This window comes from Perissodus microlepis, chromosome 9 (assembly GCF_051167445.1).
Source record: "Perissodus microlepis isolate ML-2025 ecotype Zambia chromosome 9, ASM5116744v1, whole genome shotgun sequence".
In the NCBI taxonomy this organism is placed as follows: Eukaryota; Metazoa; Chordata; class Actinopteri; order Cichliformes; family Cichlidae; genus Perissodus; species Perissodus microlepis.
The window spans coordinates 31,159,799-31,184,305 of NC_140469.1; the positions used below are offsets into that span (position 1 = coordinate 31,159,799).

A 24,507-nucleotide genomic window follows, 5' to 3' on the forward strand; every position below is an offset into this window, starting at 1 on the left:
TTCTCATTGTATGACGAATTATGATGGCTGTTTGGTAGCCGTTTGCATACAATGCATACTGTTGGGTCTAAAGTCAGACGTTTGTGTATTGTATGTACGGTCGGCAAGGTCTGTCATCTAGAATGGTAAGAAAGTGTCACAGTTTGTGTTGACAGACCGTGGGGATGTGAAGAAGGAGGACCCAAAATGCAGGACTCTTCAGATGAAGCAGTGTCTTTATTTACAGTGTTGCAAATATGAACCACAATGAATTCCTGTGCGTCCCACACTCCTGTGCTGTGTTCGCGCTCACTGTCTGTGCTCTGAAACTCTGTTTTCTAGTTTCCATGCACCCGTGCTTGCTGCCCTCTCGTCTCCACACTCCTGCAGGAAGAACACAGCCATAAATACTTCACACTATGGCAAACTCACACTAACTGACATCTAACTGGGAAACTGACAGGAAGTCTCACGCAACGATCCAGCATCGGAGAGAACTCAACCACACTCCTAAGTAGCTCTCCCGATGAAGCTTGACCAGCTGCACACACCTATACTCACAAACAAGAAAAACAAAGAAAAAACAAGGGACAGTGTCGTGGAAAATTTAACAATAACCTGCAACACACCCAGTGAGCTTGATTTGAAGTGGGTTTAATAAACACATTGCGATGTGGAGAGAGCATCCCAGTGAAACACCAGGACCATCTCTGAATTGTGGCCACCGCCCTTACATCTTATATACAGACACACAGACAAAGAACATTCCACGAACTCTCACATGTTGGCCCCTCTCACAGGGGGGCTATACCTCCTCCCTCACAGAGAGAATTATGACCTTGTTTTCTGCTTGGCCGTCACCTAAAGATTTACATCCCTGATAAGCAGAAGGAGTTCCACCATCTGTTTAACGTCTCCCATTACAATGGCCTCACTGTGTTAACTTTCCACATGCATGTAAACTAGTGACAGGAGTGCTCTTACTATAGTAAAGTGAGAAAGTGATATTACTATAACTAATGTGATATGATTAAATATGTGATTAATATATGAGAAAAGAAATCTGCCACCACAACAGCAACAGCAAATATACACATGTCCATAAACTATTCAAGAACCCTGGGTACCCAGACGCAGGGTTCTTGATAAAAAGTAAAGTGTATTTATTAAGCGCTTTTCATAGACAGGCGGTCACAAAGCGCTGCACAGGATTCTTATCATTCTTATTTTCTGGTTTGTTTGTTTCTTCCCCTTCTCATCCAGTCTGTCTCTGTGTGCTGTGATTAGTGTCCTCATGTTTGTTTACCTCCTACCTCCTCAGTCATGTCTTTGTATCTGTCTTGTGTCCAAATCTTTTTAAAGTGATGCTACATCAATGTGCTCACAGACATTTACCTTACACTATGTTTGAGTTACAGTGCATCATCTGTGAAATATAACAGAGATTACAACCTTCAACCTTCAGTGAGCTTATGGTGAGCCTTCAACGTTATTCGTTAACAACAAAGCAAACGAAGCATGGCTTGACAAGTCTAGAAGATAGTTCAAATTAAATGATTAATTCTAATCTATGTCTCAAAACCATGCAAACCAATGAGTAGTGGAAGAGGTGTAGCTAATGAAGTGGCCAGTCTGAGGGATCTCCCTCCTCCTCACTGAGTTTCTTTTGCTGCTCTCCTTCGTGTCTTTATAAACTGGTGGTGTTGCCACAGTATTCCTACACGCATTACTGTTTTTATTTACCGATGTGCAATATCTCCACATGCTGCTCCTCTTTCTCACTGTCTGCAGCCCAAATGTGTTTTCTCAGGGCATCTGAGTCACGTGATCGCACAGTAACGAATCAAAGCAAATCAGGAAGAATGGGGCGGAGCAAAGTGTGTGTGCAGGACAGGAGTCGAGCAGAGAGAGCTGCTTTTGCATGAAACGGGAGTAAAGTAGTGAACTTAGTGGAGAGAAACGAACTAAAGTACCGATCATAAACCACTACCAACGTCCTGATCGATATCTGCATCGATCTGCCCACCCTCGTCTCCTGGATCGTAGCTGAGATCAGCGTGAACCACGTGGGTCTCTGCTCCCTGATCTGTTTCCTGTGTTTGGAAAGAGTTCCGGCTTCATCACGGAGTTTCTCTCGGTTTGTGGGCTCATCTAAAGGTAAGCACCGAGCTAACTTTACTGTGAGTTCAGTTCATGTTGAGTTTAGCTCCTGAATGAGGTCTTCTGCTGCTCTCCTCGGTGTCTGTTCACAGTTTATTGTGAACACGTTGAAAGAAGAGTGAGAGAGTGTTTGGAGAAAAACACCAACTAATCATTAGCTCAGCATGCTGGGAGACGTTGAGCGTTTGCTGGCAGAAAGTTGGAGCAGAAAAGTCTTTTCATTGTCCCTGCAGCTGTTTTTCTACAGCCTCATTTCTATTTAAGTGATAACAGGAAGGTGTGTGTGTGTGTGTCCATGCTGCCCAGTCTCTTTTACTGTGTTTAAATTGCAGCTGCTAGAACACGGCTGTTCAACATCTATTCAGTCAGTCACGTTTATTTCACATCTACAGACACGCATTTAGAATAGCCTTTATTGTCATTATACAGAGTACAACGAAATTGGAGTGCCACTCCCTTGGTGCAAGTTTCAATAATAAATATAAATGTAAAATATAAAAGTACAAAAAAACAATCGTAAGTACTCAAACAATAGTATGTACAATATATACAGGATAGCAGCATTAATATAATGACAGTATGAGTAGCAGCATAATATAATGACAGTGACGGTATGGTATAGGTTCAATTGTTTTTGTGCTTATTTACTACGGTGATAGCTCTGGGAAAGAAGCTATCCCTGAATCTGTTTGTCCTGGTTTTATGTGACCTGTACCGTCGGCCTGACGGTAATAGTTCAAACAGTTGATTGCTGGGGTGAGAGTAGTCCTTGATGATATTGCCAGCTCTGCTGAGGTACCGAGAGTTTGCAGTGACCTCCAGGCTAGGCAGAGAGCAGCCAGTGATCTTCTGGGCTGTGTTGATGACCCTCTGCAGTACTTTCCTGTCCGCAGCTGAGCACCCTCCATACCATGATGTTATGCCGTACGTTAGGATGCTCTCTATGGTGGCTCTGTAAAATGTCACCAGCAGCCTCTCCTCCAGGTTGTTCCTCCTGAGCACTCTCAGAAAGTGGAGACGCTGCTGGGCCTTTTTAACCACCGCCATGGTATTTGCAGTCCAGGAGAGGTCATCAGAGATGTGCACGCCCAGAAACCTCATGGAGTGTACCCTCTCCACACAGTTCCCGTGAATGTAAAGTGGGGCCGGGTCTGCTCTGCCCTTCCTGAAGTCCAAGATAAGTTCTTTAGTTTTCGTGGTGTTCAGTTGGAGGTTGTTAACTGAACACCACTCAGTCAGTCTGTTGACCTCATCTCTGTAGTCCGACTCATCCCCCCTTGAGATGAGTCCAACCACTGTGGTGTCATCCGCGAACTTTATGATGGTGTTTGAGAGATGGGTAGGGGAGCAGTCGGATGTGTAGGGCGTAAACAGGAGGGGACTCAAAACACATTTCCACGTGTTACAGACAGTGTGTAGGTAGGGCGGTAAGCCCTGATCTTTTTTTTGGTCTATAATTAGAATTTTAGTGTTTGACTCAGATGCCCTGAGAAAACACATTTGGGCTGCAGACAGTGAGAAAGAGGAGCAGCATGTGGAGATATTGCACATCGGTAAATAAAAACAGTAATGCGTGTAGGAATACTGTGGCAACACCACCAGTTTATAAAGACACGAAGGAGAGCAGCAAAAGAAACTCAGTGAGGAGGAGGGAGATCCCTCAGACTGGCCACTTCATTAGCTACACCTCTTTAATTTGTCAAATGCATCTTTCCTGGATGCTTTAAGGTAATTTTGAGTCAACATTCAAGCTGCAGTCAATAAATTCTGGGTAAAAATTTCCCTGAGTGTTCACTGATCGAGAGAATTTCTTTAAAAACTAAAATAAAAAAATTAACACTTGAATTACTGACCCTTTTTTTGCTGGTGCAAGTCCCTACTACTAGATTTACTAACCCTGCACAAATTTGCATAAATTCCCTGAACCTAACATCTACTAGCACCCTGCTGAGATTTTCACAGGCCTTCGGCTCCATTGTTCTCCTGCTTTTGTTGTGCAGATGTAACCCAGTGTTAATTTGGTTATCTGCTATTGTGTGATATTCAGTATATATGTATATATCTATATTGGGTGATCGGTTATAAAATGTTCTACAATTATTTTAAGGTTTTTTTATTGCTAGTGATTTGCGGCTGCTTTACGACAGTTGACTGTTCCATGTGTTATCACCAGTGTTGGGTAAGTTACTTTAAATTAGTAACTTAGTTACATTACTAGTTACTTCTATCAAAAGTAACTCAGTTACTTCAAGTTACTCGTTACTTTCAGAGTAACTAGTTACTAGGGAAAGTAACTTTGTTTTTACTCAGAATTCTCTTGTTAATGTGTTGCTTCCGTAACTGGATACCCAGCCAGACTGCCAGTCTTCTAGCTTGCTTACTTGCCACAAGTGCACTGTGCCACCTACCAATAGAAAGGAAAAAAAATAATGTGCACATTTCCACGAGAGAAATCCCACGCCTGGACCGTCGTTGACCGCCGCATGATTCTAGCCTGCTTTTTACATCCAACACAAAAACTGCAGTCGTGGTGCTTTCGATTGTACTCAGAACTCGGAAATTCTGCCTTCTGAATAGGAAGATGTAGGTAACAGACGACTGCAGATGAGCTGCATACAGGGCTGGACTGGGACAAAAAAAAAATCGTCCCGGGGAATTTGACTAGAGACCGGCCCGCCATTATAGGAAAAATCATAAAGCCTTTGAATGAAAACAAACGCTGTTGTGACAGTGATGTACACTGTTCTGATGGTATATATGCATTAATCTATCAATCGTTTGTTGTAAGACTCAGATAATTATTTTTTTAAAAGCGAGACATTTTAAATGAAAATAAGAAAGAAAAGTATTTCCCTTCTCCCTGTTAATGCCCTACATGGCCCCCTGGCAACACTTTGCTAGACCCGCCCCTGCACAGTTACCAGGTGTCAGCTAAGTAAAAAAAGGATCCTGGTGTTATTTGTCTCTCAGAAACAGTTCATAACTTCTCTTCAACTCATTCATGTTAACTAAAAGGTAAACCTGTTTCTCCATCACCTGTTCAGCTCTGATGATTCAGTAAGGACATCTCCTGGTTTTATCTTCATGTTTCCCTCTCACCACATATCCAGCAAACATCAGCTGATAGTAGAAAGTAATATTAAATAAATTCTAACAACAGCTGATCAAGCTTAAACGTGCTGCTGTTGTTTAGCGCAACATCCGCTGGTTTCCTCTTTCTGGCGCAAAGTGGGCGATAAACAAACGAGAGACGATCAGCTGATCACTGATCAGTTTCATGATTGAAGTAGAAACAGGAGAGGGAGGGGCAGAGAATGAGAGGAGAAGAGGCAGCTGTGCAGCGTAACGACAGAATAACTCCAGCTTTGTGTCTTTTTCATTGTAGCTGAAGTCCGGGACAAACTGTTCCTTTTCACCTCAATACGAAACGCGTAATATTTTCTCTGAATACGAGATGATTCTGTTTTTTACAGAACGGTTGGAAACTCTAATAATTAACCGTATGAACAAAATAAAGTTCAACATCAGTAACATAGCACCCACCCAGCTGTATAGAAACTCCGTCATGCTAGCTAGCACGCAGTACGAAAAAGTCAACATAACGAAAATAAACTCCACCTAAACTTGGTTCATATCTGACCCAGATGGACTGCAGGTCATAACTTCTTACCTGAAGTTCAGTTCACCTGACACTCTCGGACCAGCGGCCGCTTCGGGTCTCTCCTCTTGCCTCCCTTTTCCTTCATCCACCTGCTGGCTTCCACCACTTGCTAATGTTATTGAATCTGTGGAAGCTCCGCGATAGCCACCACACGAAGTAACGAATAACGAGCCTATTTAAATCCCAGTAACGAGTAACGCGTTCCTGGTTTTGGCATAATAACTAGTTACCGTGCTCGTTACCACAATAATAACGTAGTTACTGTAACGCGTTATTAAGTAACGCGTTAGTCCCAACACTGGTTATCACGTGTCTTTTATGATGTGATGTATACAATAAAGTAATGAACTTAAAAGCAAGTAATAAATTTTAAGGTGCTAATTGGGGATAAGCTGGCAAGCTCAACAATTAGCCGCCATGCTAAGCCCGTGGGCTTGTCTCTGGCTGTGTCCCAATCCGGTTGTTCAGTCTGACGTCACTAGCCGTGTCTGGGCCTAAACTCCGCTGCAGGTCCATATATCAAACGATCACTATGGCATTACTGAGAGTTGAAAAACTGTCTAAAGTCTTTCATCTTTAATAAAATGATCAGCGTTCTGCTCTACCAGGTGTAACAATTGAGTTTAACATCCAGGCATCCATGAAAACGGAATTTATGACATTTAACGGAGTTAGAAGTTAGCAGGAAGTTAGCTCGCTAGCTTCTATCTAACTACAATATAGCATGTCCTGACTGCGGGGTTTTGGAAACAAATTAAAACGTACAGCTCTGTTATCACTTCCAGCATAAATGAAGACAGAAAACTAAACAGCAGTGACGTTTGTAGGGTTACTGAAGTTTGGCTAGCTGGTATATAATGATGTGCTACGTGACCGCTAGCGACACAGCTATGTTAGCATAATATAAACAAGCTAACTTTTTTTCCACTCGATAAAAGTTAACGTGAGTGTTCTCGGTGGTCAGGAACAAATGTAATCGCATGGCAGGATGCTGTAAAAGGACCAAACTTCAGCCAGGAGAACAACTGAGATAATCCATCCACAATACGGTAATAAAAGCCGAGGGAGGTCAACAGTGATCACTGACTTTTTAGGAGCTTTTTGAGATTAAATAGAAGAAAATACATAACATTAAACATGTTAACAACACAAAAGCCATATTAAACGCAGACTACTTTAGGCCCGGAAGTAGGATTCGTCACATCATCACTTAACAATCTGATTAAGAGACCGCACGCTTGAAGTACGCGCACTACGCACGGTGCGTACCATCTTTCACTGTGATGTTACAAAGATCTGTTTTGTGTCCCAGCTGATCAGCAAGAGGAGGAGAGTCCGACGGAGCACCAGACGAACATTTTCAACCATTTGGGCTCAGCTCAGCTGCTACAGTGGACAAAAATGTCATCAACACAAAAGGTGAAGAACCTATCACTTTTATTGAAACTATGTGCACTTCATCAGCTGATGCTTGTTTGTCAAGATTGAAGAATTCAATTCAATTCAATTCAATTTTATTTATATAGCGCCAAATCACAACAAAAGTCGCCTCAAGGCGCTTCATAGATACAGAGAAAAACCCAACAATCATATGACCCCCTATGAGCAAGCACTTTGGCGACAGTGGGAAGGAAAAACTCCCTTTTAACAGGAAGAAACCTCCGGCAGAACCAGGCTCAGGGAGGGGCGGCCATCTGCTGCGACCGGTTGGGGTGAGAGAAGGAAGACAGGATAAAAGACATGCTGTGGAAGAGAGACAGAGGTTAATAACAGATATGATTCAATGCAGAGAGGTCTATTAATACATAGTGAGTGAGAAAGGTGACTGGAAAGGAAAAACTCAATGCATCTTGGGAATCCCCCGGCAGCATACGTCTATTGCAGCATAACTAAGGGAGGATTCAGGGTCACCTGGTCCAGCCCTAACTATATGCTTTAGCAAAAAGGAAATTTTTAAGCCTAATCTTAAAAGTAGAGATAGTTTCTGTCTCCCGAATCCAAACTGGAAGCTGGTTCCACAGAAGAGGGGCCTGAAAACTGAAGGCTCTGCCTCCCATTCTACTTTTAAATACTCTAGGAACAACAAGTAGGCCTGCAGAGCGAGAGCGAAGTGCTCTAATAGGGTGATATGGTACTACAAGGTCATTAAGATAAGATGGGGCCTGATTATTTAAGACCTTGTATGTGAGGAGCAGGATTTTGAATTCAATTCTGGACTTAACAGGAAGCCAATGAAGGGAAGCCAAAACAGGAGAAATATGCTCTCTCCTTCTAGTCCCTGTCAGTACTCTTGCTGCAGCATTTTGGATTAGCTGAAGGCTTTTCAGTGAGTTTTTTGGACATCCTGATAATAATGAATTACAGTAGTCCAGCCTGGAAGTAATAAATGCATGAACTAGTTTTTCAGCGTCACTCTGAGACAGGATATTTCTAATTTTAGAGATGTTGCGCAAATGGAAGAAAGCAGTCTTACATATTTGTTTAATATGTGCGTTGAAGGACATGTCCTGGTCAAAAATGACTCCAAGGTTCCTCACAGCGTTACTGGAGGCCAAGGTAATGCCATCCAGAGTATGAATCTGGTTAGATACCATATTTCTAAGATTTTCAGGGCCGAGTACAATAACCTCAGTTTTATCTGAATTAAGAAGCAGAAAGTTAGCGGCCATCCAGGTCTTTATGTCTTTAAGACATTCCTGCAGTTTAACTAATTGGTGTGTGTTATCTGGCTTCATGGACAGATAGAGCTGGGTGTCATCTGCATAGCAGTGAAAATGTATGCTATGTCTTCTAATGATGCTGCCTAAGGGAAGCATGTATAATGTAAACAGAATTGGTCCTAGCACTGAACCCTGTGGAACTCCATAATTAACCTCAGTGTGTGAAGAGGACTCTCCATTTACATGCACAAATTGGAGTCTATTAGATAGATATGATACAAACCACTGCAGTGCAGTACCTGTAATACCTACAGCATGTTCTAATCGCTCTAATAGGATATTATGGTCAACAGTATCGAACGCTGCACTGAGGTCTAGCAGGACAAGCACAGAGATGAGTCCACTGTCAGAGGCCATAAGAAGATCATTTGTAACCTTCACTAAAGCTGTTTCTGTGCTGTGATGAGCTCTGAAACCTGACTGAAACTCTTCAAATAAACCATTCCTCTGCAGATGATCTGTTAGCTGTTTGACAACTACTCTTTCAAGGATTTTTGATGTGAAAGGAAGGTTGGAGATTGGCCTATAATTAGCTAAGACTGCTGGGTCTAGAGATGGCTTTTTGAGTAAAGGTTTAACTACAGCCAGCTTGAAGGCCTGTGGTACATAGCCGACCATTAGAGATAGGTTGATCATATTTAAGATCGAAGAATTAATCAATGGCAGGACTTCTTTGAGCAGTTTTGTAGGAATGGGGTCTAAAAGACACGTTGATGGTTTGGAGGAAGTAATTATTGAAGTTAACTCAGAAAGATCAATTGGAGAAAAAGAGTCTAACTTAACATCAATGGTACTAAGAGTAGCTGTAGATAATATTACATCTGTGGGATGATTACTGGTAATTTTTTCTCTAATGATAAAAATTTTATTTGTGAAGAAGTTCATGAAGTCATTACTAGTTAACGTTAAAGGGATGGTTGGCTCAACAGAGCTCTGACTCTTTGTCAGCCTGGCTACAGAGCTGAAGAGAAACCTAGGGTTGTTCTTATTTTCTTCAATCAGTGATGAATAGTAAGATGTTCTGGCTTTGCGGAGGGCTTTCTTATAAAGCAGCAAACTATTTCTCCAGGCTAAATGATGATCCTCTAAATTTGTGACACGCCATTTCCTCTCCAGATTACGAGTCATCTGCTTTAGGGTACGTGTTTGAGAATTATACCACGGAGTCAGGTACTTCTGATTAGAGACCTTAGTTTTCACTGGAGCTACAGTATCCAGAGTCGTACGTAGTGAGGAGGTGAAATTATTAACAAGATAATCGACCTCTGTTGGGGTAGCGTTCAGATAGCTGCTCTGCTCTGTGTTGGTACAGGGCATTGAAGATGATAACAGTGGGTGGATTATATTCTTAAACTTAGTTACAGCGCTTTCAGAAAGACGTCTACTTTGATAAAATCTACTCTCCACCGCTGTGTAATCAATTATTGTAAATGTAAATGTTATCAGGAAATGATCAGACAGGAGAGGGTTTTCAGGAAACACTGTTAAATGTTCAGTTTCTATGCCATATGTTAAAACAAGATCTAGAGTGTGATTAAAGTGGTGGGTGGGTTCTTTTACATTTTGAGAGAAGCCAATTGAGTCTAATAACAGACTAAATGCCATGTTGAGGCTGTCATTTTTAGCATCTACATGGATGTTAAAATCACCCACAATAATTATTTTATTTGAGCTCAGAACTAAATTAGATATAAAGTCTGAGAAATCAGAGAGAAACTCTGTGTAAGGCCCAGGTGGACGATAGATGATAACAAGTAAGACTGGTTTCTGAGTTTCACAGCTGGGGTGGACAATGTTAAGCATCAGGCTTTCAAATGAATTAAAAGTCTGTCTTGGTCTTTCATTAATTAATAGGCTGGTGTGAAAAATTGCTGCCACACCGCCCCCTCGGCCTGTGCTTCGAGGTTTCTGGTAGTTAGAATGACTCGGGGGTGTTGATTAATTTAAACTAACATAATCATCCTGCTGCAACCAGGTTTCTGTAAGGCAGAGTAAATCAATTTGTTGATCAATTATTAAGTCATGTACTAACAGAGACTTGGAGGAGAGAGACCTAATATTTAATAATCCACATTTCACTGTTTTACTCTTTGGTTCAGATGTGGATACTGTACTGTTCTTTCTTTGTAATTGTTTATGTTTAAGTTGTTTGTTGCTGGTTTTTAGTTTGTTTTTTGTCTTTTTGGAAGCTGACACAGTCTCTATGGAGATGGGTTTTTGGGGGGGTAGCAGGAGGAGAGAAGCTGCAGAGAGGCGTGTAAGACTGCAACTCTGCTTCCTGGTCCCAACTCTGGATAGTCATATTTTGGGGGGTTTAATAAATTTGTCCATATTTCTAGAAATGAGAGCTGCTCCATCCAAAGTGGGATGGATGCCGTCTCTCCTAACAAGACCAGGTTTCCTCCAGAAGGTTTGCCAATTATCTATGAAGCCCACATCGTTTCTGGGACACCACTCAGACAGCCAGCAATTTAAGGAGAACATGCGGCTAAACATGTCACTCCTGGTCTGATTGGGGAGGGGACCAGAGAAAACTACAGAGTCCGACATTGTTTTAGCAAAGTTGCACATCGATTCAATATTGATTTTAGTGACCTCCGATTGGCGTAACCGGGTGTCATTACTGCCGACGTGAATTATGATTTTACTGAATTTACGTTTACCCTTAGCCAGCAGTTTTAAATTTCCTTCAATGTCGCCTGCTCTGGCCCCTGGAAGACAATTGACTATGGTTGCCGGTGTCTCTAGCTTCACATGTCTGAGAACAGAATCACCAATTACCAGAGTTTGACCCCCGGCGGGTGTGTCACCGAGTGGGGAAAAACGGTTAGACACATGAACGGGTTGGTGGTGTACCTGGGGCTTCTGTTTAGGATTATGCTTCCTCCTCACCGTGACCCAGCCGCCCTCTTTCCCCAGCTGCTTGGGGTCTGCCGGGGAACAGCTAGCGGGGCCTACGCTATCTTCGGCTGCACCAGCTACAGGGGCCTGGCTAGCTACGGGTGAATGAAGGGTGCGAAGCCGAGTCTCCAATTCAGTAATCCTGGCCTCCAGAGCTGCAAATATGCTACATTTGTTACAGATATCATTACTGCTAAAGGAGGCCGAGGAGTAACTAAACATCTGACACAATGAGCAAGAAAGTGCAGGAGGGACAGGTGAAGTAGCCATGGTGCTAACGAGTCGGCTACGAGCTAAGCTAAGCTAGCGAAACAGTACAGAGACAGTGAGTGAATACTTTGGCTATAAATTAGGTAGTGAGTACACAGAAAGTGTGCTTCGGATGAAGCACGTGAAGATTATACTATGAAAGAAGAATGTATTTAAAAGTTGTTAATTAAATTGCTAAGCAAATAAGCTACTCAGAAACACCACTGTGTTAGAGCAGGAACAGGAAGTGATACTCTACCGCAGAGCGAGCGAACACCAAGTGACAGCGCCACCAAGGCGCAGGGAGTGTACGACAAGAAGTTTATTGTCATTTTGTATGGTGTTACCCAGGCTGAAACAATATACCGTTTCTCACCAGCATATACAGTGCAATAATCAATACAATTAGAAAAAGAAAAGAAAAGAAGAAGATTAAAAAGTCACTAATAAATCGCAACAATAAATGAGTAAATAACATAAAATCTAAATTAAAAAACAAACTCAAGTCCAAATGGTCACATTCATACACGTACCAGGAGTCCTTTCACAGAAGGGGATAACTAAATAATGTAGTGTGTGTATCTGGGGAGTATATTGTATGCTGTGTGTGTGTGTGTCGAACTCCAGGACTCGAGTGCTGGAGTCCTGCGGGTTTTAGACCTGTCCTAGATCCAACGTCTCACAAAATGGCTGTGTGTAGGCAGGAGAGGACCCAAAGGCAAAACTCACCAAGACTGAGGATAAAAAGCACAGCCTTATTGCTGAAAACAAGGGAAAATGATATAAAACTAAACTGGGAAAACTAATAAATCATACATGAAAACACAGAGTGACTCACACAGCTATGAGGGAGGACGCTACACTGAAAACAGGAAGACTGAGGACTTAAATACACACATGAGGTGATCAGGAGAAGTGACATTAAATGGGGAAACAGCTGAAACAAATGAACATAATGATGTCACAGGGGAAGTGTAAAACTAAACACAATGAACACGGGAACACAGTGATGGGTTTGTCTGGCACAGACCCACCGCCGGAACGAGACAATTCTACTACATCAGCAAAAGCAAGACGCAAGTCACCAGAGCTCCTTGTGTGATCTCGTGCACGAGGGAGAGAACTGTGATGAGCGCCGTTCCTTCTGCTTGAACCCCAGCCACTCAGTTAGCTCCCCTGTAGCACTGCTCTTTATTGTGGTTACATGAACATGCATAGGTTCATTAACATATGACGTCTTACACAGGCATGCATGTGAACGAAGAGTGTCAAGATGTGACCCCTGTGAACGACTCCCAAAAGCTGGTGCCAGGAGTCCAGCGGTCCACCTAAACAAAGGGCTCTTATACTTAAACAGATACAGAGTAGGTGTCCTTCCATAGTATAAATCAGTAAGAGAAGGTATGACGAATCAATTATATAACTCTAAGCACATATGAGTATATATTTCTAAGCATAAATGACAATCCAACAATATAAACCTAACACACAGGACCTCTTCAAGATAAAACCGGCAACATAATGAAACATGACTACATTAACTTAATGGCAAAAGACATGCAGACATGAAACGCATAAAGGATAAGGGAGACTTAACAGTGGTTAAAAACACAAGGAGAAACTAATAAACAAATGAACTTAGTTAAACTAATAAACTTAAACATAAACCATAAACATCAAAATAAACTTGAACTTAAAACGCTGGGTCAAAAAACCCAGGATCGTGACACAACACAGCTGATTTAAATGCTAAATTACCTCCTCAACATGTCTTGAAGTTCTCCAGAGGCCTGGTAATGAACTAATCATTTGATTCAGGTGTGTTGACCCAGGGTGAGATCTAAAACCTGCAGGACTCCGGCCCCCAAGGCCTGGAGCTCGACACCCCTGGCGTTAGCAGCTAGCCTCGCATTAGCTCCTCCACGCTTACCCTGCTCCCACATCCTATCACACCGCTTTCTGTGTTTCCTCTTGGGTGTTACTCCAGGCGTAATTATGGATTTTCTCCAGCTTGCTTGGCATAGGAGCCCAAGCTCACCCAACACAGTGAGGAGATATTTCTTTTAGCACGAGATATGGTTATGAGCTTTCCAAGATAATCACATTTGTAAAAGACACTGCCGCTCATACACACACTTCTCTTTCACACAGTTTACATTGGCACTACATGGTCTTTGTTAGCGTCAGGCTTATCGTTAAGTATTCATCTTCAATTTCTGTACACTTATTCATACATGCAGAACAAATGAATCATTTGTCCAGTAAAAAGTATGTGATCTGTCAGTGATCATTTTTATTATGGCTATAAGTACACGTCTCACCTTTTCATAGTGCATTTACACTCTTTTAACTAGAGAACATTGATTTCCAGTGTGATTCAGTTCATACTGGTTTGGAAAGGCTGTACCAGTGGCTGTCCAAGTTGCAAGTTTTTTGCTTCACTTGAGGTATTTCAAAAATGGTATTTTCCTGGGTGTTGGAATTTTTTTGTTTTTTTTATTTTTTTTATTCTACTATCGTGATAAGCCTGCTGTAATCAGCACACTCCAGCGTCACTCATTTTCTCCAGATTGTAGCTACTGGTAGTTGCCCTTCTGTTGGTCCATGGGATAAGAAACTCGAAGAAGATCTGAATTTGTAACAAACACCACAGATTATTGCTCTGTATTGTATTTCCTTGGACTCCAGTTTTGGCACAAACAAACTTCACGTTGCAAATAAAACACATCTCAGGGACCACCTTCTTTCATCTGGGTATCCATTTCATCAGCGCTTGACTGTTTTAATGTATTCTGGATGTCCAAATAAGGCTTTGAAATAACTTTTTAGGTTAATGTAATAATCATAAATTAGAAATCTGGAGAGCAGAAAATCCATGTGGGATGGCAATCTCAGCTGTACTAACAAATATTGCCACACTAACATGCTTAATTTTATATGGTTAACTGCTCATTCCAGTGAGCAAACCAGTGCTCAAAGGCAGTTTTTATTTTTAATGCTGAATGCTCTTCTATCTATATATGTATATGTGTGTGTGTATATATAGATAGATAGATATCAATCATCCTGCCATGGGATTGCATTTGTGCCTAACCATCGGAGCTTTTATTGAGTGGAAAAATGTTAGCATTCATCCTCCCGCTTCACTGTGCTAATGGTATGCTAACATAGCTGTCACTAGCAATCATGTAGCAAATCATCACATACCAGCTAGCCCAACTTCAGCAACCCTACAAAAGTCACTGCTGTTTAGTTTTCTGTCTTTATTTATGTTGGAAATGATAAGAGACCTGTATGTTTTAATTTTTTTCAGAAGTCTCTGTCAGAACATGGTTTATCATGTTTAGGTGGAAACGAGCGAGCTAACTTGGAACTCCGTTAAATGTAATAAAATGTGGCCGTGCAGCTGTAGAGTGAGTACAGGAGAGGGCTCAGTCCACACTCCTTTGGAGCACCAGTGTTATGACGGGGGATGAGGTGTTACTGCCCAGTCTGACCACTTGGCATCTGTCAGATAGGAAGTTAAGGATCCAGCTGCAGAAAAAGCTGCTCATTCCTAGATCCTGGAGTTTCCTTCAAGGGAACGATAGTATTGATTGCGGAGCTGTAATCTACAAACAGCATTCTCAAATACGTGTATCTCTTCTCCAGGTGCAAGAGGGCAGTATGCAGTGTCAGGGCTATGGCATCATCAGTGGACCTGTTGTGGCCGTATGCAAATTGTAGAGGGTCCAGTGAGTCGGGTTGTGCAGACCACATGAAGTCCCTGACCAGCCTCTCGAAGCATTTGCTCATGATGGAGGTCAGGGGTACCAGTCGCCAGTCGTTCAGTGATGAGATGGTTGAGGATTTGTGTACAGGGACGATGGTGGTCGTTTTGAAACAGGCTGCGTCTACAGACAGAGAGAGGGAAAGGTTGGAGATGTGTTAACACTCCAGCCAGCTGAGCAGAGCATGACTTGAGGACACATCCGGGGATCCCATCTAGACCAGTAGCTTTGCGTGCATTCACCTGTGTACAGGGGCTTTGTTGCCAGTACAACAGCAAAACTGCTTAGAGAGATTGGGATCAGAGTACAGGCACAACGCCAGGCTATAAGAGAATTAGCTAACACTGCTGAGAGGACCAGTCACTGGCTATGGCTAAAAAGGGCTGAGATCACTTGGGCAGCTAAGGCAGTCAGCTAACCGTGAGAGAAAAGAAATACTTTGCTTTTCTGCCCTCTCCTCTTCTTCCCTTTTCTTGGAGGTAGTGGGGAGGTAGAGCGTACAGCCCGATCCGGCAGGGAGGTGTGGGAAGCCAGATTGGGTGCCCCGCTTTCAGCTACCCTCTCTGCTCTCTCCTATCTTGTCCCTTTTGTCTTACTTCTCTATCACCTTTTCTATCCCTTTGAAGAAGTGAGGCTCCATAAATGCTAAAGAGGTAAGTATTATTTCTCAGTTGCAGTGAACAGAAAATAAACTGTAGGAAACTAAACGGAAGAAAGAAGAAGAGAAATTAAAATTTAACATAAACCAGTGACACACTCCAGGGCCTGATCAACCCTGGCAGGGCCTCCTCGGATGAGGGTGTCTAGTGATAATGGCCGAAACAACCGATGAATCCAAGGTCCACTACTGACGATGTGTCCCAAATTTCAAATGATAATCTAGATCAGATCTCTAATCCCTAAACCTAACCAAGGAAGAAAAAAATGGCAGATTAGCCTGGGTAAAAGACCGAAAGTTCAGGCACACAACGATGTGCGCTGCAGGTAAAGTTTCTGGACTGCCTTTCCTTATAACAGCCATCCCTCAAGAGTCTCTCCATCTAAAGCAGGGACTGTAACATCTAGTCCTTTTTACTGAATCTGAAGTCTTGTGGTAATCGCTGTCGAATCTAGCATAGAATATATTTAGATCATCACACAGAGAGGTTGTGGTCTGTGGTGTGCTGACTTTCCTTGTAAAGTCTGTGATTGTTTTTAGTCCCTGCCACATACTCCGAGGGTTGTCAAATTGTTGTTCCAGCCTGTCCCTGTTTGGCTGCTTGGATCGTCTTCTGGAGTTGGAAATGTGCGTGTTTGTAGTCAAATGTGTTCGCTGAGGCAAAATCCGTTCTCTGTGCCACCAGTGCCGTGCAAACATCACTGTTAATCCACAGTCACACTCCAGTCCGCGTGATCAAAACAGTCCCGCAACATGGATTGTTCCGACCAACAGTGCACCGCCCTCAGGGTTGGAGCTTCCTGTTTCAGCTTCTGCCTGTAGGCGGGCAGGAGGGGGATAGAGCGATGATCTGATTGGCTGAATGGGGTGCGGGGGAGGGCTTTGTACACATCACAGAAGGAGGTGTAACAGTGGTCGAGTAGCCGTTCTCCTCAAGTGCGAAATGAATGTGTTTGTGGAGTTTTGGTGAATCTTTCTTCAGGCTTCCTTTATTAAAGTCCCTGGTCATGATAAACACAACCTCTGGGTGTGCAGTTTTCTGACTTCTGATTATGCTGTACAGTTTCCTGAGTGCTCGGTCAGTGTCGGCTTGTGGAGGAATGTAAACAGCCATAATAATCACTGCTGTAAAGAATGGCTACTGAGGGAATCATCAGGTACTCCAGGTCCGGTGAGCAGAAGGATTTGACCAGGTGCACGTTTGCAGAATCAAACCACCGCCTCTGCCTTTCCCAGTTCCCTTTTGTGATCTGTTCGCGCGGAGCACAGAGAACCCCGGTAGTGTATGGCGGAGTCCGGTACCTTGTCCGATAGCCAGGTTTCTGTGAGTCAGGTCACGCAGCAGTCCCGCATCTCTCATTGTAAATGAGATCCGTGCATGAAGCTCGCATAGCTTGTTCTCCAGAGACTGCACATTAGCCAGTAATAAACTGGGGAGCAGTGGTCTGTTAGTGCGCCGTCTTAGTCAAATCAGAATGCCAGATCTTCTCCCTCTGCATCGGCATTTGCAGCCTCCAGGGGCCCAGAACAATAGCTTCTCAGGTGAGATGAATGAGGGGGTCTGCAAACTTGAACTCCAGAAAATGATGAGAAAGTCAAGCTCTTATGTCCAGTAAGGTTTGGTGATTGTGCTCAAGGAAACATGTGCTAGTCATGATGATAAAAGTAAAATTAAATACATACTTGGCGGCATCTTCCCACTCTGTGCTCTGACAAACGTGCAGCTGGAAAGCGATTATATTTCCAAACTGAGGAAAGAAATCTGCTAACTTGAGACTAGCAAGCTCTTTTGAACGTTTGCAGAGAAACCTGGTGTCTGAATGTGTTACAAAATCAATGACAGCTGTGTTTGTGCCTGCTCTCTGGAGCAAACTACAAAAGTAATATTGCTTGTCACCGAGGAGTTTGTGGAGTTGGTGCCAATGACAGATACAACGACTGCTCTGTCAGCCTTGCTACAGATCGTGTGGGGACAAAATTATTAAACCCCCCCCAAAATATGACTATCCAGAGTTGGACCAGGAAGTCTTACACGCCTCTCTGCAGCTTCTCTCCTCCTGCTACCCCCCAAAAACCCATCTCCACTGAGACTGTGTCAGCTCCCACAAAGACAAAAAACAAACTAAAAACCAGCAATAAACAACTTAAACATAAACAATCACAAAGAAAGAACAGTACAGTATCCACATCTGAACCAAAGAGTAAAACAGTGAAATGTGGATTATTAAATATTAGGTCTCTCTCTTCCAAGTCTCTGTTAGTACATGACTTAATAATTGATCAACAAATCGATTTACTCTGCCTTACAGAAACCTGGTTGCAGCAGGATGATTATGTCAGTTTAAATGAATCAACACCCCCGAGTCATTCTAACTACCAGAAATCTCGAAGCACAGGCCGAGGGGGCGGTGTGGCAGCAATTTTTCACACCAGCCTATTAATCAACCAAAGACCCAGACAGACTTTTAATTCATTTGAAAGCCTGATGCTTAGCCTTGTCCACCCCAGCTGTGAAACTCAGAAACCAGTCTTACTTGTTATCATCTATCGTCCACCTGGGCCTTACACAGAGTTTCTCTCTGATTTCTCAGACTTTTTATCTGATTTAGTTCTCAGCTCAGATAAAATAATTATTGTGGGTGATTTTAACATCCATGTAGATGCTAAAAATGACAGCCTCAACATGGCATTTAATCTGTTATTAGACTCAATTGGCTTCTCTCAAAATTTAAAAGAACCCGCCCACCACTTTAATCACACTCTAGATCTTGTTTTAACATATGGCATAGAAACTGAACATTTAACAGTGTTTCCTGAAAACCCTCTCCTGTCTGATCATTTCCTGATAACATTTACATTTACAGTAATTGATTACACAGCAGTGGAGAGTAGACTTTATCACAGTAGATGTCTTTCTGAAAGCGCTGTAACTAAGTTTAAGAATATAATCCACCCACTGTTATCATCTTCAATGCTCTGTACCAACACAGAGCAGAGCAGCTATCTGAACGCTACTCCAACAGAGGTCGATCATCTTGTTAATAATTTTACCTCCTCACTACGTTTGACTCTGGATACTGTAGCTCCTGTGAAAACTAAGGTCTCTAATCAGAAGTACCTGACTCCGTGGTATAATTCTCAAACACGTAGCCTAAAGCAGATGACTCGTAAGCTGGAGAGGAAATAGCGTGTCACAAATTTAGAAGTTCATCATTTAGCCTGGAGAAATAGTTTGTTGATTTATAAGAAAGCCCTCCGCAAAGCCAGAACATCTTAGTATTCATCACTGATTGAAGAAAATAAGAACAACCCCAGGTTTCTCTTCAGCACTGTAGCCAGGCTGACAAGAAGTCAGAGCTCTTTTGAGCCAACCATCCCTTTTACGTTAACTAGTAATGACTTCATGAACTTCTTCACAAATAAAATTTTAATCATTGGAGAAAAAATGACCAATAATCATCCCACAGATGTAATATTATCTACAGCAACTTTTAGTACCATTGATATTCATTTAGACTCTTTTTCTCCAATTGATCTTTCTGAGTTAACTTCAATAATTACTTCCTCCAAACCATCAATGTGTCTTTTAGACCCCATTCCTACAAAACTGCTCAAAGAAGTCCTGCCATTAATCAATTCTTCGATCTTAAATATGATCAACCTATCTCTAATGGTCGGCTATGTACCACAGGCCTTCAAGGTGGCTGTAGTTAAACCTTTACTCAAAAAGCCATCTCTAGACCCAACAGTCTTAGCTAATTATAGGCCAATCTCCAACCTTCCTTGGATACACCATGGAAGGGTGGCAGAACTGGAGGGTCATGTGCCTGGCGGGACTGTCGATCGAGGACGCTGAAGATATCTACCTATTCGGAACCATGATAACAGGGTTCTTGCTGATCGGAGCTGGCTTGGCCCTGATTTATCGGAGAAATAAGAGCGGAACCAGCTGTTCAAACCCCCCCCAAGGCTGACTGCTGGAATTGAAGCGATGGGACGAGGCGCGACCTCTCACAACGAACGCAGCATGGTTAACACCTTGGAGACTCTTACAGCTGCCGTGAAGACTCAAAATAACAACATTGAGCGTATGGTGGGATACATCAGAGAGAGGCCTGCTCAAAATGACACCCTTGAGCGAAAGTTGGATCACATCGCAGAACGGCTCACTGCAGTTGTGGGGTCTCAGAATCAAAAGAATGACAACACCACGGAACAGAAGTTTGATACCATCATGGGGAGGCTCGCGGCTCTCCAACGGGAGATCAAGAGACCAGTGTCAGAGTGTTAAAGAACAGCTTGAAATTCGGAGCTGCTCGCATAAAGGAGAAATCAACAATATTCAACATATGGACACCACGGCGCCGGCTGCTCAGGCCCAAGGCTGGAGCCGATCAACAACTCCCTGATAACGACTGTGTGATGACTATTCTTCCCATCCCATGCAAGGCCACCTGGGTTGGCTGGCAGACTGTTTACTTAGCCTGATAGAGCGAAGGACACTGTCTCAGCTGAACTCTGGACACACATACACTTACACTGATAAGCACGCACTCAACCCCCTCCCTTTCCAAACGCCTTCGATGCTTGTTTCCTGTGGGGGAAGACGGCGGGTCTGTGTGCCGCGCTGGAATGGTAGCGCTGTGTAGGACGACTGCTGTGTTCCTTCAGATTACTCCTCACCCCCTACCCAACCCCTGTGGCTTGTCACATGCTCCAATGTTGTAATGTGGACATTTATGTGCTCTCTGTGCAGAGGAGTTTTTTTGTTTCCTGTTCTCATGCTGTCCTCCCATAGGTGCCCAGCGTGAGAAGAGGTCTCTTTTTTTCCTCTTGTACTTTTCCCATTGTTGTGTACTTTTTTCAGTGTTTTTTTTTTTTTCTGTAACGTTGCCGATCTCCGACTGTATTCCCATGTGATGTCTTTGTTGTGTGTGTAAGTCGGGGGGGGGGGGGGGGTCCTATTCCTCTGCGGGGCAACCTGCATATGGCCAATAAAGCATTCATTCCATTCAATTCAATTCCTTTCATATCAAAAATCCTTGAAAGAGTAGTTATCAAACAGCTAACAGCTCATCTGCAGAGGAATGGCTTATTTGACGAGTTTCAGTCAGGTTTCAAAGCTCATCACAGCACAGAAACAGCTTTAGTGAAGGCTACAAATGATCTTCTTATGGCCTCTGGCAGTGGACTTATCTCTGTGCTTGTCCTGCTAGACCTTAGTGCTGCGTTCGATACTGTTGACCATACTATCCTATTAGAGCGATTAGAACATGGTGTAGATATTACAGGTACTGCGCTGCAGTGGTTTGTATCATATCTATCTAATAGACTCCAATTTGTACATGGAAATGGAGAGTCCTCTTCACACACTAAGGTCAACTATGGTGTTCCACAGGGTTCGGTGCTAGGACCAATTCTGTTTACATTATACATGCTTCCCCTAGGCAGCATCATTAGAAGACATAGCATACATTTTCACTGCTATGCAGATGACACCCAGCTCTATCTATCCGTGAAGCCAGATAACACACACCAATTAGTTAAACTGCAGGAATGTCTTAAAGACATAAAGACCTGGATGGCCACTAACTTTCTTCTTCTTAATTACTTGACTGCGGTAGTTCGTAACCTAAGATCATCACACTGCCCCTCTGATTGTCTCCCTCCAAGGTTGCTTAAAAACACTCTTAATACTGTCGGCCTTTTATCCTGAGATTAATTAATACGTCCCTTGCTACAGGGTGTGTCCCATCATGCTTTAAACAAGCTATAGTTCAGCCTCGTCTTAAAAAACATAACCTGGATCCAACTATTCTGTGCAATTACAGGCCAATCTCTGCCCTCCAGTTGTTTCGGTCCTACTTGTCAGGAAGGACTTTTTACCTCAATATGGGCCTCCATAACTCCAAAATATCCTCTCTTAAATACGGTGTACCTCAAGGCCTCATTTTGGGTCCTGCCCTATTCGCACTGTATTTGTTGCCATTGAGTTCCATTTTTTCACAGTACAACATTTCATTCCACTGCTTTGCTGATGATTTGCAGATTTATCTCCCTTTTAAAGCAGGGGCAGACCGTCCCCAGCTCTTATTATGCTACCTTGACGACATCAAACAGTGGATGTCTTTAAATTTTCTAAAGCTAAATGAAAATGAAACTGAAGTTGTCATTTTTGGCAACTTTGACAATAATCACACCGATAGCACTCTGGGCCCCCTTTCCTCCTACTGTAAAACACATGTTAAAAAAACAAAAAAAACAAAAACGCGGTGTCTACCTTGATCGTTCTTTTAAATTGAATAAGAAGGTGAGTGCAGTAGTCCAATCCTGCTTCTTTCAGTTAAGGGAGACAGGATCAAACTGCTCCAAGACAGCTGAGCACATAGGAGAAAGACTAGGATCTGAGGCAGCAGTCGGCGAGACAAGGGGCATAATAGATAGAACCTTGTTGTGAAAAAATGCTAAAAAGTCATCACAAGTGCTTGGTGAAGAAATGACTCCGGCATTATCACGTGGACTAAGAAAATGATTAAGGACATTTAAAAAGTACCTGAGGCCTGTGACTGTTTACTGACACTAATCTTTAGACAAACTGTGTCTTTGGAGTTTTTATGGCTTCTTGGTTAGCAGAAAGATGAGTCCTTAAAATCTGAACGTGCAGTCTGTCCTTTTTCCATCTCCTTTCAGCGTGTCTATAGTCACCTCTAAGGGAGCGCGTATGTTCATTCAACCATGGCTCTAATAATTGCTTAGCGTGCATAGTCCTGAATGAAGCAATAGAGTCCAAAATATCAGTGCAAGTAGAATGAAGAATGTCCACAAGGTCCTCAAAACTTTTACAGTTTGAGTTCATTTTTCCAGAGTCCATAATGGCAGCAGAAAAAGTGGGTGCTGTTAGAGCATTAAGACCTAAGAGCTGAACTCTTCCACGGCATGCATTTTTTATTTCTCATTGATATTTGGCCGTATTGGGGCCCGATGAATGTAAAAACAAAGAATTGCCAGATTTTATTTTTAACCTGATTTTTGTTTCTAAGAAAAATTAGGATATTCATTTAAAATGTTGATAGAACAGCAGCAGTATAATGTCCATTCATTTAGAATGTCGATAGAACAGCAGCAGTATAATGTCCATTCATTTAGAATGTCGATAGAACAGCAGCAGTATAATGTCCTCGTAAGTGGATATCAGGCCCTTGTAGAGCAAAATTGAGTATTTTGGTCTAAATAACCCAAAATGTGATGCCCACATATGTGGATGCCAGGTCCTAGGAGGCCAAGCGCTCGTTTTTTGCGTGAAGGGGGCACACAAGTTATCTGCCGAGCAGCAGTGAACAACACAGGAAAATGATCGGAGATGCACAACTCAGATATTTCCATGATGCACACATCCAGCCCGTGGGAAAGCACAAAGTCCAGTGTGTGACCTTTTTCATGCGTGGGACCGGTAACTCACTGGGTCAAGTTAAAAGAGTCAATAATATTTAAAAAGTCCTTGACCATAAGTTTGGAGTCACAGCAGACATGGATGTTTAAATCACCAAAGATTAAAAAACTGTCAAATTTAAGAACAATTCCAGCAATAAAATCTGAAAACTCTTTGATAAAATCCGTAGTAATCTTGGGAGGACAGTATATGAGGCCACACAACAATGGGACAGCAGAGTTCAGGTGCAACTCAAACAGATGCAGTTCAAAACTAGAAAATGAATCGTGCTGTAATGTTTGATGGCAGTGAAATCGAGCGTTAAACACAGTGGCTAAAGATTATGCGATGCTTTGATATTTTTTTTTCTCTTTTTTTCCTTTCCCATTTGGCTCTTTTGCCATCAGAATTATTGTCTAAAGGTGAAGAAAGATGCCCAACGGATTTACTTTACCAAATGGACCATCCCAGCCTTGCCATAATGGTCTATTTGATTCACCTTTTATTGTTTATTTTCACTTGTTAAATACGGGACAGACTTGACTGGGGAAAAGAAAGGGGAGAAAGAAAGGGAAAGAAAAACAGCGGGGAAGAGGGACGGGATAAAGGGCAAAAAACAAAAACCAACAAAATAAGTAGACAGAAAATACATATATCAATCACCTGGATCACCTGTTGAGAAAGAAAAAAGAGAAAACAAGCAGAAGAAAAAAAAGCAACACAATAAACAACATCACAATGATCTATGGGAATATAACAGTAAATACTAAATACTAAACATTATTGTGCAGCACGTAAGATCGACAGCGCACAGTGTGCTTTGAGGTAGGAGCCAAAAAGGGTGTCGTTTGTGTGTGTGAGCACCCGTGTGTACACCTGTGAGCATGGATGCGCTTGTTTTTAAAAGGTTCCTTCATGTAATGATCTGCTAGAGGGTGTGGGGGAGCCACAGCCCCGTCCTCCAGGGCATGAAGCAGGTA

The 24,507-nt window shown here is 42.6% G+C and overlaps 1 protein-coding gene across 1 annotated transcript in view; it reads left to right on the forward strand.

Annotated features, from left to right (window-relative positions):
- The first annotated feature begins 1,846 nt into the window (after nt 1–1,846).
- LOC146380840 (uncharacterized) overlaps nt 1,847–24,507 on the forward strand; it is a 36,495-nt gene continuing 13,834 nt past the window's right edge. Inside the window, exons 1-2 of the mRNA XM_084939873.1 lie at nt 1,847–2,136; nt 7,113–7,219. Coding sequence (XP_084795999.1) covers nt 7,202–7,219 — 18 coding nt within the window. The 5' untranslated portion in view covers nt 1,847–2,136; nt 7,113–7,201. The remainder of the gene's footprint in view (nt 2,137–7,112; nt 7,220–24,507) is intronic.